Here is an 18,855-nt window from a genome sequence, read left to right as displayed (position 1 = left end):
GCGTAAGGGGTAGCACAACTTCGGCGGCCGTTTATAAATAATTCCCTTGTGACGCGGGTTATATACCTAGTCCACGATGTGACTAAGATCTTCAATGCAGTGTTCGCAGATATACTACGTCTTATTTATCAAGCTTAATAGACTAAAGTGTAGACTGGCCTCGCTGCGAGCTGCGTAGTTAACGGGGGTGAATCCGCAGAGCAAAACTAGTTAACTAATATAATCGCATTCATCAATAACCTACAATAGTCCACCTCTGGACTAAAGCCTCTCCGAACGGGACGCGACGTTAACGCAGCTAGGGAACGCAGTAGATTTGCCGCTACATCGCGGCACATCTTTGCCGGTAGGATGGTAACCAGCCACGGCCGTAGCCTCCCACTAGACTAGACCAGAGATAATTCCAAAGTTATAAATTCCTAAGCCGAGGATCGAATCCGGACCTTTCACCTGAAACCACAGAGCGCACCGCTACGATAGTAGTAGCATAGAGGAGGAGGTTATATTCCCTTTAAAGTCGCCTAGTACAACACCTGCGGGAAGAGGAAGGGTGGTGACAACTGTATTCTGATCTGCCGTCACCACATTCATTCGCATACAATAAATGTCTACTGCGCAGATCAAAGGTCTTATAAGTGGCGCGATTTAATTATATCATAATTATTATTCATAGCGTCGCATATGATAGGTACCTGTACGCTTGGACCGTAACCATAGGCTCATTAGCACAAGCTACGGTTATATTTGAAATAGGAACATATACGTACTTACTTATCTACTACTACTAACAAGTATTTAAAAAAATCCTGTATTTCAAAAGTGTATTCATTCATCTAATTGTCTATGGACATTTTTTTTTTTTTTACTTGTCTCACTATAGTAAAATCAATCTTATAATTATGTTTAAGTGTAAAATGTAATAAAAACGTATATTCATAAAGAAAATATTTTTTAACACACTTGATTTTTTTTATTACTTTTAAAAATAATGGTAATGAACATAGGTATACAGGGTTAAAAAAAAATACCAGAAAGCTGTCGGCCTCTAGTAACAACTTATGTCCTATGACTTTTTTTTAACTCGATAGTTCGTAAAATATTGAATACTAGCGGACCCCAGCGCCATCTGTCGGGCTGATTTGTGCATCTAAACCATCCAGGGTGCCACCCAAAAGCATACCAAAAAATTCACTGAAATCGGTCCAGCCGTTTAGGAGTTCAGTGACATACACACGCACACAAGAAATATATATATGAAGATTTTACATATACATATATACTCGGTCAATATATAAACTTAAATCACGTGAATCCCTCCGTGAAAAATTTAAAGAAATAGGTATCCTTAGGGTAGCCTTACAATATATTTATAACAAGATAGTATTTTTAAGACAACATATTAGTCTTTATAAACAAAAAGTGGATATAAACAGTCGACTTACAAGAAATGGTCATAAATTAGTGACATCTGCATATCGTCTGCGAAAGGTGCAGAAGTCATTTGTGGGAATGAGTATACGCTTTTATAATATGATTCCTAAGGTAATTTTGGACCTACCATGCATTGGCATTGTAGAGTAAATTCAAAATTCTTTTATTTCAAGTAGGCCTACTTTATAAACACTTTTGAAACGTCAAGTATGTATGTTTGTAGTGACTCTACCACCGGTTTGGAAAGCAGATTCTACCGAGAAGAGCCGGCAAGGAACTTAGTAGTTGCTCTTTTCCAACATCAACATTTACAATCATCAATTAAATCGGGCCACCTAATATCGTTCGCGGTAGACATATTTACAATGTATAATTGTTATTTGCATAACAGTAAACGTCATATATCTACAACGTTAAAGTATTTTCGGAATAAGACAAGTTGGAAAAAAAAAGACCTCAGTGTTGTTCGTCGTCAGCTGCAGCTCACACTTATATATTAATTGGACTTCTTTTAAATGAGTCTTTGTGACGCATTTTACATTGGATAAACGATTTTGTGGCTTGTATCCAGCGACTACCAACTTGATGTCGTTTGTCTAACAAGTTGACGGGAGGGGGGAGGTGTTGATCTTCCAATTGTCTGGAAGACGTCTTCAAAGCATAGTCGTCACTAGCGGATTTGGATACCCCCAAAGTAGTTGCGTCCTCCAAATTAGTCGTGGTGGTTTTTCCAATAAAACATCATACAGAGATTATTTTATATATTTTATGCACATTATCTCTCCGGCCATCATTGTTCGTGAGGTACATAGCACATGACAACTTAATAAATTAAACACTAGACAACACTACCCAGACAATTTTAAATTTATTTAAAATGCAATTAATAATAAGTAATTAGTAGTTCTACTAATTAAAAAATATATCTTCGCTTAAACTATGCGTAATGCTATGTAATTTTTCTCGTAAATTATATACCTATATATTTCTTTTGTTTATCACAAAACGGAACTGTGCTTCTTGATAGTAAGTTTTTTTAAAATCACTGCAAATTTTAGTTACATTTGTTTTCCTTACACAGTAATGGAAACACAGTAGGTACCTCTATTATAAATGAAACCAATTGCTTGATGACATTATTTTGTATTACAGTTCCACGCCACGAAACTTTACCTCGGCTGTCCGGGTTTCTGAACTACAGCGCAGGCATAGGTCAGCCGATCTTACTTATCCAGCCTGAAGCTAAACGCTGACGCATCTATACCGACCAATTTCACCATTGAAACTATTTTGCAGGTCAATATATATCGCGTTTTGTCGGCAACTACAGTTAAGGCCGAAACAAATTATTGGGCGCACCATATAAGTATATTTTTGGGTAGTAAAATATTTAAGTAGACTGAACTGTGCAAAGGGGATGTGACCTTGGCCCGTCCTTGTGGCCCACTGGATGTTTTGTTAGCAGAAAATGTCTGCGTCCTTGCCAGAACGGCTTCAGACTCTTTCTGTTTTTATTCATGTAATAAATAAATAAATATACTAGAACAATCTAGCCCCAAAGTAAGCTTAGCTTGTGTTATGAGTACTTAGATGACTAATGAATATTTTAATGAATAGTATACATCAATACTTATGAAATACAGATAAACACCCAGACACTGAAAAACATTCATGTCCATCACACAAACATTTTCCAGTAATGGGATCAAAATACTGATTTATTTTCTTTTAAGTTGGACGAAGTTTGAACAACAGCCATCGCTTATTCCAAAAAAATGCCCTCATTTTTATTACTCAACACGCCTCTTCGTCAACCTTAGGCTTACCGACATCGGATGGGATGTAAATCGGAAACCTGTTTGCTGGCGAAGACGTTTTGTAGGGCGTTGTATCTTTTCTGTTTTGGCCGAGAGTGAAGATGCATTAGTGGGCCACCGGGTAGTAAAGGACGTGTTTGAGGCACCTTCCAAGTCAGGCGTAAGGGTTGTAAGACGTGTAACGGGACGCCTAAATCACTCAACAATTTTAGGGTTTTGATGCGGTGGGTCAAATTAAATTTAACGCGCAATCTAAGTTTGCCAAATAGAAGTATGGCGGTCACTAATTACTGCGTCAATAGTTTCCATGATTTCTATGGTAAGATGGTACATTCACGATGCCTCGGAGAGGAACCTATAGACCGGTAAAGATGGCGGGGTCCATGCGTGACGCGAATTGTACTACCGTGTTGAGCGTTTACGAAGATACCAACAATGCGAACCACCCAATATGCCCCTTTACAGTGATTTTAAAAATACATAGTAAAAAACTATTTCATACGTATAAGTACATTTATCAAATTTCATTAATAAAATTCCATTCATAATGAGAGATCTAGTTGTACTTTAAATTTCACATATTTACAATAAATTGAAAATCACATCATAATATTCGAATCATAAGCATTAAGGAACATCCACGTAGAGCAACTTCATAGCTAGACAACGTGATCGTGTTCACGTCCCTAAATCTAGTGTAAAGTGCTCTTGTATTTTTAACACTCGTAATATTTTTTATAAATTTACAAAATGTTCTAGTATACCTAATTAATAAACAAAACATTATGTTTATCTAATACATTAATAACCTTTGACAATAACTGCTCTACATGCAGTTTAAATATTAAGACATGATATTTACATGCCAGCTGTGGATTTTTGAGAAAGTGATCTTATGATAGTTAACCCAACCGCAAAGATTTGTTCTTGGAATCCATTGTTTTTTTTTAAACGTATGTAAACTGCATTCAATGTTTATAATAAGTCTTTTTTACACAAAAAGAAGTTTGAACATATTTTTCTATCTTTTGCGGTAAGGCTAGCAATTTTAAAATACAACTCAAAAATTCAACCTGTAGCCTTAGCATATAACTTTGACTACTGCAATGTTTTACTGATGTTATAACCGCTATTATTTTCGATTTTCTATCTCTTTCAGTTCAAAAGCGTATAGAGATCATAACTAAAATCGCAATGCTTTATGGGGGCCATAATAAATTACGTCCAATAAATTTCATGGATTTTTATAATTATCACGAAGCTTTTCACTCGTCCCACCTCTTGATACATTCTTTACTGATCCCCTACCTCTCTTAACGTGTGACGTTATTTTTGGACACGCTGTAATCACCGTTTTGTTTGTAGGGTAGCAGATTAAACAATTAATAAAGTTTTTTGGCTACTTGAGCCAAACGAGATGATTCTTTAAACCAAACTCCAAACTTTTTGAGTAGTAATGTACCATGTTTCAGAGTTAAATCATAACATCGTTAAGTTGCAAAATGCTTTATAATTCATCAGAATTAAAGTGACATATTGTGCCGTCCCCATAACGTATAATTAGAGACTGAAAGTGACAAGTATATCAGTGGGTCTCCTAAGCTGTATCAATACAACCAATCTCAAAAATCGATATAACCCTGCAAACAAGAACGTTGCACTAATTCGACCCACAAATAAATCAGCGCCATCTCTTTGAATACTCATGAACTAAATCGTATTTCTATCACTTGAGATGATACGGCATATCAGAAATAACTTATTGTATTAATTTCTCACTATCGCAATGTTAATAGATGGTTATGAAGTGCGCCCGCCTGATGTCCTTTTATCTTTTACGATACCAGTCCATACGCAGAAATATAACAAGCCCAATTTACTCAAAGAGTTCAATACTTAAACACCTTTTTCTTTAAGATAGCTACTATTATTTATTTATTTTATTTTATATTTACAGTGCAAATACTGTAAGAAAATCTTAATGGACTAGACAGTGATACAATTTCTTAGTCTACAGGGGTCAGGAGAGTGCTAAGGAACTTGTTTTGAGTGACACAAACAACACATTGTCAACCACGAAACATGCGTCAGCATCGATTTTGTCGGATATTACTTCTCTAGTTGATAGTACATTATTGCTCAATGTTGAAACCACAAAAGTTTATGATCGAAAATCCAGCCTGGTATTTTTATAACCTTATTGCATTACATAATTTCATAACTGCTATACATATTTTCATACAATCCATCTGATAATACATAGATGAAACTACTAAAAAGCTATGATCTACATACTAAGAAATCTAAGTAAGGGATTTATTGGCTAGCTTTTGGTGGCTTAAATGGTTTACTACTAATGGATCTTCAAAATCATAACTAATAATTTAATTTTTAATTTCTCGTTCCAATTATTATTTGAGTTATACTAAGTATAGATTTAAAATAAATATTCTTTCAATAATTACTTTTTGTTCCATAATTTATTCTAAGCTAGCAAAAGATTTACGTAGACATCAAATAAATAGACATCAATAATTTTACGTTTAGCTATTTATTATTAATAACACTATAACTTGACTCGATCCTATATTTACTGTAGCTTAAATTTAATAAATTCATTAACAGTTTACAGTTTGTGGCAGGTTTTTCCCACATAAATTGTTCTAAAAGTTTGATGCCATAGTTGTTTAAATTTTTTATTACGTAAAATTAATGTAGCAACATTACAAATGTTGTTAATTATTAATTAGACACCAGTAGGTATTTAATTTTAAATCTTTATTTTGGACAATTTCTGAAAGTTTCCTTTTGACCCGTTCCATGTTCTCATGAAATGTAATAGGTAGAGAGTTGAGAGTATTTCTTTTGCCACTACAACGAAAAAAAAAGATTTAAAAATTAATGGTAATTTTATAAAGTAGTTTATAGTGACGTGATAGACATCACCAATAAAAAGTCCCACTAATATTCGAGTAGGAGAAATAATCATAATTTCAACTAACATTCATTTCAGTTTCCATTTTTATTATTTTATAGTTAAACCACTTACACCTAATGTGCAGGTGGAAAACCATCGCTAACATGAAAGAACACGTCCTACAAATGGCCGCCTTAGGTCAACCTGAAGTTAGATGCTTAACCTCATGTGGCTTTAATTACACCGGAAACCACATCGTACATACCGGAACACAGCATATACATGCTTGGCGGCTGAAGTAAGACTGGCGAAAATACTTCCCAGGACGAGCTATGTCACTAGAAGCTCTACTACTACTAATACTACTCATTCAAAAGTAACTTAAAAAAAAAATAGTCAAACCAAATTATTGTTAAGACTTGCCGTAACACTTGCACTGGTGTGTGTTTAGTATTTTTTTTTTTGTTTATGTAATTAGGTAGTAGGTTCTTGTTATATTGTTTTTGTTGTCATACTTGTCTGTGACACCATTTGACCTTAAATGTATCCACTGCTGATGTCACTGTATATTTTTTATAAAATCTTTTAAGAATAAATTGCAAAACTGCAATTTTTCATTATCTGTAATTCTAGTTAAAATTGGGTAAAATTTTTCATTATCTGTAATTCTCCATCGAGACACAATCCGACTAGCTTCCACTATGTGAAAAGTAGTTGTTGATGTAAAAAAAAAAAATTATACTTGTATTTCCATTTTCCAGAATAAATTTCCAAATGAGCGGAGCGGATGCTACTATTTACAAGTAAAGTATAATCATGTCTTGAATTCCGAAGTTGATTTTTTTGTGAACGTGCTTATCAGAAAGAACGGTCTAGTTCGGTAAAAATGCATGACCAAGGCTAAATTTGCAAGTTTTACCAAACATGTAAATATATAATATTATATAAAATTAAATGTTTACATTGGCACATTGTTAAGCTGTACAAACTTTGTATCAATAATTCAAACGAGTTTGCGTTTCTCTTTCTAAAAGTTATAAATTATAATGATCTGCTATAATAAACATGGCCGCTAATTATGGGCGTAGGCATTTTCGGAGTACCTCTACGAGATCAAAATGGACACTGCAAAGTTTAAAATACTTTACATCATTTATCAACAAACGTTATAGTTTTTATGGTTAAAGATATTCTCTTGAGACTGCGATTTTGTTATAATTCAGAACTGCAGGTTTTAAGGCGTCGCTCGATCAGTTTATGATATTCTATCTAACAGAGTTCCTAAACACCTTTTCTATTTATAATAATTTTAAGTTAACGTGATGACAGAGTTACCCCACAGATGCAAATTGAAATCATAGCCAGAAAAGCTCCAAGTCTACCTGTTTGTGGCGTTTTTACCTGTAGTACAAAACATAATGAAAGGGTAAGTTTAGCCATAAATTAGGCATTTTATTTCCTTATTTCTTAAAGAGGAAATATAGTTATCACAATATTCTAACCGCATTCATTAAAACTTATGGTTTTTATGCGAGAATAACCTAATCATTTGGTGCCAATTTTTATTAGCTATAAGTAAATAAAGATTATAATAGTAGTTTATGCATCTATAGTCGGAAAAATGTAATAGGCCCGTTTTGACATTTGTGCAAGACCATAGAATGTAACTTGGAACGAAACTGAAAGAAACAAAAAAATAAAAATCAATTACATACAGTGTTTTAAAAAATACGTAAATTTTTTTGGGACGTTAAATAATATGAAAGAATATATCGCGAGTATTCTTTTTGCGCTTACTTCATAGTAGCATGCAATTTATAATTGTTGCGAAATGTTCCGAAAACAGTTACGTTCTCAGTCTTTTTTTTTTTTATACTAGAGCTGTAACCATTTTTTTACTGAATATCGAAATTAAATATTGTGTAGTTATCTTTACTGCAAAGAATAAGCTTGGTTCTCAAAATGGGTTCTAAATAATGAGTCTGAGATGATGTATCTGACCAAGCGGCACATGACTGAAGCGTCCCCGCGCGCACTGCGCAGTTTTTCATTCCTCATTTTGTAAAGTTGACTGTGCGCTCGTTTAAGTTTGATATATATTGTTTACTATTCCGTTAACTATAGCTCTTCTATTTTGGACATTAAAATAAACATAGTGATTTGACTCGATTTTTGTGTTTGTTGTTATATAGTACTAACTCTGTTTCAACATGTTGAAAATTGGACGTATAATCAACAGCCAGTCACGCGTATTGGTTGTGAAGTTAAAGGAATACTTTGAACGAACGAACACTTTACAATACATAATAATATCAATCAAGTACTGATACAAACTTGAATTGATTTATCGTGAGTATCGAGTACAGAGTCTTATGGTTCCATAACTAGTTACGTCGCGATGACAAATGTCAAAACGGGCCTATTACATTTTTACGACTACAGTATGGTAATATTCCATTTTACAGTCAAGGCGGTCTCACGCGCATGAGCTAAAAGCGAATGCGCAAAGAAAGCCGAGAGCGTAATAAGTAATTTTCCATGCACGTTTAATACAACGATTTTCACCACACTTGCGAGGAAAAAACTATTAATACTTTCTCAGAAAATAACTGACCATTTTTCGCTGTTTTTCCATTATATAACAGTTTCATGGGCCGCTCTTTAGAGATTGGTCGAAACAGGTTATACAATCGCTATAGTGCCTTGATTATTATTCACAGCTGAGTAAATTCTACTATACTAATTTAAACTGGACATTTTAAATTATTAACAATAAGCGAAAATTATTAACAATAAGTTTTTTTACGCGCGCAAAAGTAAACCGATATACAGCCAGCATCGTTTGCATTTCATGCCAGCAGCATCTCTTCGTATTAAAAACATGTTTAACTAATCATGAATTGTGAATAATTTGATAAAATGTTTAATTTTATCATCTATTGAGAAGGTAAAAATATTTTTTCATTTTTAACCGCATAAAACCTATTTGTTGATTAAGAAAATAATTCTTACCCGGCTTAATTAAAAGTGGTCTTCATATTTATAACTTGCAGTGAGGTACAAAATAAACTTAATCGGATATCATAAATAAAGCACAAGTACCTACGGTAATTTTAAAATAAAACACGCGAATTTAATATCGTGGATTATGAGTCTTATGTCGGCGTAATAAGTTTCTGCAAAAGCAAGTGTGATGAAAAATAAATTATAAAACATAAGACTTTATCAGCAACTGGTCATACAGTTATCCTACACTGCGAACTAAAATAATAACTTAAAAATTACACTCGTAATAATTTATTTAAAGCATAGCCATTGTTTCTTCTACATAACATTTACAGAGAGAGTTAAGGAGAGTGTGGTATGACAGCAAACCTAACCGAGTTCTATAGCGTGTTATTTGCTCTTTTCAAACTATATATACTATTTAAACGTATTAGGTAGCCCTTATGGACACGGGCATTTGTGTTATGAGTACCTTGAGCCAACCACTTTCTATTCTCATTACAAGGAGCGGCGCGCAAGTACTCAAACCTCGTGCTTTTGCAGCTACTGGGATACTGAAAACCTAATCTCAAAAACATAACTTTAGAATTTATAACATTATTCAGTTTGGGTAAATATCAAATGAAATGCAAATTATTATTTTACCTACAAAGTAACCTTATAAACGCTTATGAATTTATGTTCTATTTAGGATACATAGTTTGTGTTAAACTTATTAGCATACACAGACTTTAATCATTTCATCTGATTTCTCGGTACAGGCTTCTTTATTACATTCTAAATATAACAATCTCCAAAATTCGTGTTGTACAAATTGACAGTACTTATATTATACATAGTAGAGAGAGATTTATTAGAGCTCTGTCCATAAACGTTGCTTTAACGCGGGTCGGCGGAATTATCCCATTTTAGCGGGGACCGGGGATTTAACATGCTCTGTATGGCACGAGAGTAGACAATGCCAATTTCCGAACTCCGGGCGATACTCAGTATTTCTCGACGGAAATATCCAATACCTAAACATTTTTTGCCCGACCCGGAAAACAAATCTACGATCTCGTGATTCGTAGTCGAACATAAGAGCCACTACACCAACGAGACAGTTAAAATTTGCATCAAACAGCGCAATAAGAGCGAAGTTAAGTTATCAATAACCGAGATAGCCTGGTTTCTTTAATCAGTAACTTTTCGGACAGTTAAGAGACGACAAGTCAGCTTTATAAAAAACTTATGACGAGTCATATGAATGCGACCGGCTGCCGACATTTTGAAAAGTTACTGAATCCGGCGGTAGGTGACCCATCACTTTTCAAGGTACATATTTAGTTGCGTTGCTACGAGAACGCCACGCCATTCTTTTGCGGTCGTGCGAATATGACCTCTTCTTCTTCCGCGTTGATGCTTTCCGCTGTGAGCGCGACAGTGTCGCTGTGGACAACGTGTGGCGACTCGCTGAACTCGTCCAACTCGTCGATACCTGCTGTAGAGTAATAAAAAATGTTGTATCAAGTTTATAGGTAACCTCGACAATGTTCAGTAGCGCAGAAAAGAGTTATGTAACATTTGAGGTGCTGCGCAAACTTTAGGACACTTTCTGCTATCGACATGTGACACTATCACAGGAAACTGCGGTTGTTGTGTCCGGATCACGGCAACTGGACACAGTCACCGGTTGCTACTACTGGACACTAATAACAATTGAACACAGGTCCGTACTTAGATACGTACGAGTCCTTGTTAGGTTCAAGATGGATGCTGTGTCCTGTGTAGTGACGCAACCGATTAAAATATCTAAATTCGTACAATTGCATGGAAAGCCGAATTGCGGAAATGGACCAATTATTCATAAAGCAAAGCGTCGTTGATATGTAATTTTAAAGCAAATTTTACACTTTATTAGGAAATAAGTTGTCGTGCAATAACAGAACGCATAGATACTTTGTTAACTGGTTTAGCATTCTTCCAAGTAGCTCTTTTACCAGGCAGTTATTAAGAACGAAAAACATACATATTAATGTATTCATTTTTATTTAAATAAACCAAAAATATAAAAATATAATAAAAAGCTAGCATAAGCATATTACCAATTTAGTTTCAAGTCGCACTAAACTTTTTCATATTGGCTATCGGTGCGTGTCTAATAGAAACGATTAGACACCAACAGTGGTTGGTCTATCCCGCGAGGTGGTTGATTTCTTATTGCTTTTACGAAAACAAAATATTCAGTTCAAGCTTATAACCAATACAAGACACCAGTGTCTGCGCAGCACCAAAATGACTTACGACAAAAAAAAAACATTTATTAACACCAATGGAATACAGAAATAGGTGCTTTATTCAGATTTACCTGGGTTTTCCAAAGCGTCTGGGTCCAGCACTAACATTTGTTACAATTTAAGTAATACATTTCCAGTATTTGAGACAAAAAAAAAATTTAAAAAGTTACAAAACGGAAACAATGGGAGGAATTCTCTAGACACAACGGGAATTCCTCTTATAGAGGACACACAAAGTGCAGTTATACAAATTTAATATGTTACATCGGCAATATTCTTTAGTGCAGAATCCAATACATTTTAGTACATTACTGCTACGGGTAAAAGCTATTATAATCAACAATTTCACACAGGACTTGTCACTTTATCCAGGGTTTTTTTAATCTTCGTCATCGCGTTAGATCCAGCGTGTATATAAGAAGTAAAAAATCGTAGATAGAAGTTTCAGTGAATAAGATAAACAATTTTAGAAAAACAAATGGGAATAACTTTTTTTAGACGTGACGGGAATTCTCTATATTACAGACGCATCAAATAAACAAAGCACTCTCACACTCTTTAATTTAGCGCGAAAAGGAGTTATCAAACATTAACTTTACTAAAAACATAATTGAATACAAAAACTAGTATTAGAATGAAATAAAGGACTTGTTTTTTACTGATTATGATTAAGATTTCAAGGTCAACAATGAATGGATTCTCATGCTATCGAATCAAGGTCCGTTTTTTGAAATCGGTTATAAATCTAAATACACCAAAATAATCTTATATTATCTGTTATGTTATTATGTAACTATAGCAGAAAAATTATCAAGTAGGTTAACTTACCTGTATAGCCGGAGGGTGTTAACAGCAAATACTGCTCGGATCGCGTCGGCCATAAAAGGTGAGCCATGATGCAAAACGCCAGGCAATCAGCCGAGTAAGTTATACCTGTAAAAGAAAATTATATGTCGGAGAACAGAAGAATCATGTTATATATGGGCGTTTATAATTGCCTTTTATATTTGAATAACCACTTAGCTTTCAAGACATTTGGACCACAGTTCTAACATAACTTTCCGTTGTAACAACCAGCCTTTGGAACCCTATTCTAAATATTTTATGTAACAATTCACTGACCTTTATTAGTAACACAACTCGACTGACTCAACTGACTGTCCCTATTCTATCTCTATTTTATCTGACTATAGATTGTTGTAAGAATTGCTTAGATAATTTAACTGATAACTTATGTGTCCTTTTTTATACCATTACAAATTTACTTGTTTCTTTGCACCAAATGAAGTATTAATATACTTCATTTGGTCATAATATTGTTAATCAAATGACATTTTTAATATTGTCCCACATTTGATGCTCCACAAAATTCATACGAGTGTCTTAGGAACTAGTAATATAGTGTGTTTAGGAATGTTTATTGTAGTACCTTCGTCATATCAACCAATTACCGGTCTCCTACAAGAATGGGAAGGGGATAAGGCCATAGTGCACCAAGCTAGTCAGGCGCGACTATGACACCCGGGAAATATAATTTGCAAAACTTTTAGTATCTACAAAAATACGATATTTCTTGTATATAGTTATCCTGCCGAACATCGCAGGGCAAAATTAGTCACCATGCCTAATGTCTTAAAAACAATGAAGCTCCTAAAGTATTAAAATATTATCATTTAGAAATAGAATACAGGGATGGTATGAGTACAACGTCCGATGAAAGATCAAATTAATAGATAGATGCAACATGAACTTACCCAAGAGAAATTTAAATCTCCACAGCGGGCTTATCTGCAGAGCGATGAGAGCTATAATTGGCAAGTACACGAACCACACAAGGCTTGAGGCACCAAAGTGCAATAGGAAATTTAGTTTTGGCATGTTGTGCTCATACATCATTGTGTTGCGCAGCTCCAGAACAAACCATGTCATGATGGCCACCCGCAGTGTTAGGACTAGCCAGCCAGGCCATGTTTGGTATTCATCTATCTCTTCTATAATGTCCACTTCCGTCTGAAAGTATAAAATATCATACATACAAAGCTAGTTTGAGTTACTATTCCTATGAGCTATTACTGCCGCCAGCTTATAAAAGGCGTCGGCTATATCAAAGACTCGGCAAGTACTGTACATAAATGTACATAAAATTCAAATGACTATTACCGTTCTAGAGTTTCGTTGTTTTGTTATTGTAATAAATGAAAAAAAAATATAAATTGGTTGCCTGTAAAGTCGGTATACGGGCGAAAGTTTTACGTGACAACGACTTTGAGTGGTAAAATAATTTTAATGTGAATATTCATTCGTATAGTAGGAAGAAGGATGAAATAATAGTAACAATTTAAAACATTTATTTATACAAAGAATTATATTTAAAACATTAATTTATACAAAGAATCTCGCACTGAATTTCATATTAACAAAATTTTATTTTTACCTTTACACATACATACGTATTTATATACAAATATACATACAATAACTTGCAATACATTTGCGTACAATGAAACAGCGTTTACAACAAAGGGACGCGTGCCTTTCACTTTTTATGTCTGTCTCTCTCGCTCTTAGGCGGGCTAACCATGCCCGAGTGGAAGGGACGCGTGCCTCTCACTCGCTCTCATTGTGAGCGCATAACGTGAGCGGAGCGTAAATAAGACGTTGTCACGTCAAAAAAAACAATTGACCTTGATATTTAAAATTATTTTTTATCTACTAATAAATTACCAGAAGTTACGTAAAACGAATAAAGAAGTCCTGTAAATCATTAGCTGTTATCAAACTTCCATATTAAATGTGCACCCCTGATGTAATACTGACCCTTTGTACAACAGACTGACTGAAACCTTGAACTTTATATGAATGTTGTTACAATATTTATTTATATAATAACTTGTAGGGAATGAAAAGATGTAATTTATTATCATGTATACTGTGATAAATACAATACCTAAATAGCAAAATGTTAATGTATAGCAATTGATAAATATTGTAAATTAGAGTAACAGGTCAATAGATAATGTTCAGCTATAAAATTTACACTTACAGTATTCCAAACATACAGAAGTATGTGAACAATTCCATAGACCATCCACACTCCAAAAACTAATGGTTTATATGTTAGTTCTAGCCGTGTAACTGCCCAACCTTTTGCCAACAAAAGAAGTAGTAGCATGAAGAGGGTCTGGAAAGAGATAAAATCAAAACTTTATTAAAAAAAAAAAATGGAACTCCCTACAAAAGACCTATGTCCAGGAGCAGACGTCTATCGGATGATGCTGATGATGAAAAGAAAAATGGCATCAAGTTTAACATCTAGTGCTTAAGGGATTACATTTTGAAGTTAAATACATTTATTTACAAATAAAGTCTGTTGCTTCCCAGTCCCACATACCCTTCCAGAAACGGGTTAAATAATTTCTTACCTGTCTCCGGAAGGGATGCAATAATGCATTTCCCAGCTAAATAAAAAAAAGGCATGCTCAGCCAAAGTGTTTTGTAGGAGATTCTTATGTCCTAGTTCCTATCAAGATTCTGTTTCTATTGAGGTTGTCTGCTTAAGTGAGTACTATGATAAAAAAGGGGTAGTCACTGGCAACTTATATCATGGTGTCCATTTTTCAGCTGTGCAAATCAGTTTTTGAAAACCAAACCGCAAGCTTCTTGTTCAGATTGGACTTCTTATTTTGCAAGCACTGTAAACTTTGTAGTAATATTTGACGGACTAAGAAGATGGCCCACCTAATGGTAAGTCACCATCGCTTTTAAGCATAGCAACACTTTGCACGGCATGCAAGATCCATGATACACGAGCAGCCCGGTGACCCTCACCTTGAGAGGCAGGTGTTAAGCCTCATTCGTCTGTAATTACTCCAAACCAGAACATATCATTGCAATAATGCTGCTAAGCAGAAGAAATAAGCATTTGTTATTTCCTGGAACTCTGTCACATTTTGCATTTCTTTGATTACAGTTTAAATAAAAATAATATACTTACTCTGCTCATAATATCAAGTATATCACCAGCAACAGCTAACCGTGGGAAGCCAACACCATCTGCTGCAAACTTCATTGTGTGCAGCACATTGAAACAGAGAGCTACAAACTCAAGTACGAGGCTTGATGTGAATAATTTTGTAACAGGATGCCTTTGTGTCCTGAAATTGCATTAAATAAGATACTAAAACTTATAGCACAGATTATCACTATAAATAAAATAATTAGAGTTTCTTAGCAAGATGAGATTGAAATCTGTAATTGAAATCAAGCTAAAAACCTAATCAAGTTTTATTTTCAGGAAAATCTTCAAATTAAAATCATTTGTCTTTATGAGCCCAACACTCACTGCACAGTTAATTAGAAACAGAGAAACCTATCAAATGGGTAATCTTCAAAAAAAATTACAACTCATACAAATCTGCTTTCTCATCTTGATATCGGCCCCAATTATATTGTGCGAAAATCGCACTAAATCGACTAGTTTAAATTAAGATAGCACTATCTATTTCATAGTGTTATTTGTAAAATAAAGGAATCCACTATTTTAGGACTTTTAAATCTTAGTTTAGCGATTTACAATAGGCCTTAATTGAATAAGCAACATTGTTTTTTATCTGTTGATCACCAACATACATATTTAGAAATTCAACTTTTGAAAAATAAAAAAAAGTTAAGGCTGAACAACTCAGTCAGCGCGCAATGAAAAACTCAAACATGAAGTAGAAAGCATTTCCTGTTTCTCCTGGTGGCAATCAATGTTTGGGATGTATAGATAGTAACAATTAATGTGACACTAAAACTTCAAGACTTACATGGCCAATTCTCTAAGATGAAGATGCTATTAAAATATTCATATGCATTAAAATATTCATGTCAAATACCCTTTTACTAACCTGACTGCATAAATTTGAACTGGCATAAGTATAATATAACACAGCCAGAACAACAAATATAATTCCAAAGTATTTTGTCTATCAAATGAGAATTGATAGAACATTGTATTAGAAAGGGAAAGGTTGGGGCTTCCGTTGACAAGCCACAAATCGTATTCAATAGTTTGTGGTGTGTTTGTCAAGGTTTTGTTATCAGCTGATGGAGCACCAGTGTAATGATGCCATGTGCAGGTCACCTCATCCAAATAGCAGGAAACCATTGAAACATACCAAAATCTATAAAAGAAAAAAAATTATAATTTTACTTAACATAATTTTTTTAAGATCAATTATAACTATAAATTCTATGTAAGACAACAATTGAATTTCACTTTGAGTAAACTTTAATTTGTACATAATCTGTCTGTTTGCAACAGAAACAAATTTCCAACAAGCTAGTTGTTCCATTATACTGTTTTTAAAAAAAGGTCGGCAACAGGCCATGTCTATTTCTTAACCTTTTTTATGCTATCCAAATTTTATATTTGCAAAGGTTTTTTTGTAAACATGATTTCAATCCTCATTCAAATAAATATGTTTCTCATCACAAGTATTTATTTCAAAAGAAGTTGGAGATATTGCAGATATAAAATAACATCACAGCAAAATAATAGAACTTGATCATTAGGAAACAGTTGTGCTCGGCAACTACTCCTTTAATATGTTTTTACAAAATATCAATATATAATATTGATTAGATGAATAAGTTTAGTTTCAGTTTAGTTATTTTTGTTAATTATTTCAATGAAAGGCTCTTGAAGAACTGCACTGATTTTAACCATTCTTTAACCAAAAGAAAGCTAAACTATCACAAAGTAACAAAAAAATGGGTTACAAGACATTTTTTTTTCTCTTACTTTACCAAAATTTTGCATTTTAATTAACAGTTTAAAACTAAAGAAAATGGTTGGATCCCTAATGGTATTGCTCAATTGCAGTTGAAGTATAGAGGTAAAAATTTGGTAGTCAACATTTGGTCAATAAATAATACTGTCAATATTGATAATAGTTATATGATAATACTAGCGCTGCCCAGTTCGGCAAAATTAAACACTTATTATAAACTCTATAGCACAAAAGTAATTATTTAAATCGGTTATAATTTGTCGGCGTTATAGTGTAAAATTGTCAATCATTCATCCCCTCTCTCAAAGGAACCGAGCTGAATGTTGGGATAAAAAGTAACCTATATTACTTCTAACACTTCCAAGAATATGTGTACAAAGTTTCATGAGGATTGGTTAAATAGTTTTTGTGTGAAAGCGTAACAAATAAACTTACATTGGCATTTATAATATTAGTAGGGATTTTAAAACTGGGGTGTAACAACACCATGAGATTCCATAAAGAGTGAATCATATTTAGTACATTTCAGTTACCTTGGCTGTCCATTATTTTGGATGACATACGTAAATTGATTGTGTTTCACCACATTCCACGATGTATCCTCGTCCACACAAAGCTTGCCTTCAGGGCATGGGATTCTTCTAAACAGGTCTTGCCCATTAACATTGCATTTTGGATGATATGCTGAACCATTTAGGTGTTGGAACATCACCTGGCAAGCTGATTCCTTATCACTTATATCACGACTTTTGTAATAGTGTAAAAAGTGAGGTCTGTCTAAAACAGCAAAAGTAACAGGGTATTTAAAATTCTCGTTCGAAGTTATGTTACCGAAAATGTAGCCATATGTTTCCTTCTGGAAATGAATATCAGTCTTCTGGAAGCCGAATTTGACCAAGAACTTAAAAAAGTCTTGTGTAGTAAATTCTCCTTTAACATGAGTGGCTGTCGCAGTGAACAGTACCGAGGAAAATAGTAAAATTAAATATTTTTTAAACATTTTGACTTCTATTAACAGCACTGTATCTACATTCCTTTTAATGCTTGTTTATAGTTATACTCATTATGTAGTGTTTATGATGCACATTGTATACGATAAATACTCTTCACAAATATGTAACACATATTCCAAGAATTTTAAGATTATTTAGAGGCAAAATAAAATAAACCATTCTGTCACAGGCAAAATTGAAATTACACAGACTTGAGACCTAGATTCATAGATACTGTCTTAAATAATAACCACGGAATGGAACCATTAACACTAGAATGGACACATAAACACTTGTAGGGAAGAAGCGCATTTACTATACTAAGTATTTGCATGCAGTGACCAGGCTGCTGACTCGAAATACTCGCAATACTTTCAAATTATTACTTATTATTCATAAAGTCTCACGAAACAATTTTTTATTTCTACTACTACTACTTTAAAGATTTTAAAGTTTTTTTTATGAACAACATTATGCTTCATATTTAATACATTTCCATACGAAAGTATTTTAATTACCAAGGCTTCTGAAATAAATCATGCTCCTTATTCCTATCCCCGGAAAAAATACTTTTGAATGAAGTATAAAGCCCTAGTTTTTCGCACTGACATTTATTGGTGGACGTCCAGGTAAGTTAGGTTG

General features: G+C 33.9%; 1 protein-coding gene across 1 annotated transcript; it reads right to left on the bottom strand.

Annotated features, from left to right (window-relative positions):
- Positions 1–8,544: 8,544 nt before the first annotated feature.
- On the bottom strand, positions 8,545–18,393 carry LOC120627563 (integral membrane protein GPR180-like). The gene is made up of 7 exons (XM_039895566.1): positions 17,755–18,393; positions 16,337–16,612; positions 15,442–15,601; positions 14,491–14,628; positions 13,202–13,457; positions 12,276–12,380; positions 8,545–10,651 (listed from the first exon to the last, which is right to left on the bottom strand). The coding sequence occupies exons 1-7, from the start codon at positions 18,219–18,221 to the stop codon at positions 10,506–10,508; spliced, it is 1,548 nt and encodes a 515-aa protein (XP_039751500.1). The 5' UTR covers positions 18,222–18,393; the 3' UTR covers positions 8,545–10,505.
- Between the last annotated feature and the right edge of the window lie 462 nt (positions 18,394–18,855).

This window comes from Pararge aegeria, chromosome 11 (genome assembly GCF_905163445.1).
Source record: "Pararge aegeria chromosome 11, ilParAegt1.1, whole genome shotgun sequence".
Taxonomy (NCBI): domain Eukaryota; kingdom Metazoa; phylum Arthropoda; class Insecta; order Lepidoptera; family Nymphalidae; genus Pararge; species Pararge aegeria.
The sequence above is the reverse complement of the archived record's forward strand: the minus strand, read 5'-3'. Positions and strand labels throughout refer to the sequence as shown.

What these genes read in the sequence shown, in the direction of transcription:
- LOC120627563 (XM_039895566.1), bottom strand. Translation starts at nt 18,221, where the DNA reads ATGTTTAAAAAATATTTAATTTTACTATTTTCCTCGGTACTGTTCACT. An exon ending in GTTCAAATTTATGCAGTCAG is followed by an intron (nt 15,602 to 16,336) that starts GTTAGTAAAAGG and finishes ATGCAATTTCAG; the next exon opens with GACACAAAGGCATCCTGTTA. An exon ending in AACACCCTCCGGCTATACAG is followed by an intron (nt 10,652 to 12,275) that starts GTAAGTTAACCT and finishes ATTACTCTACAG; the next exon opens with CAGGTATCGACGAGTTGGAC.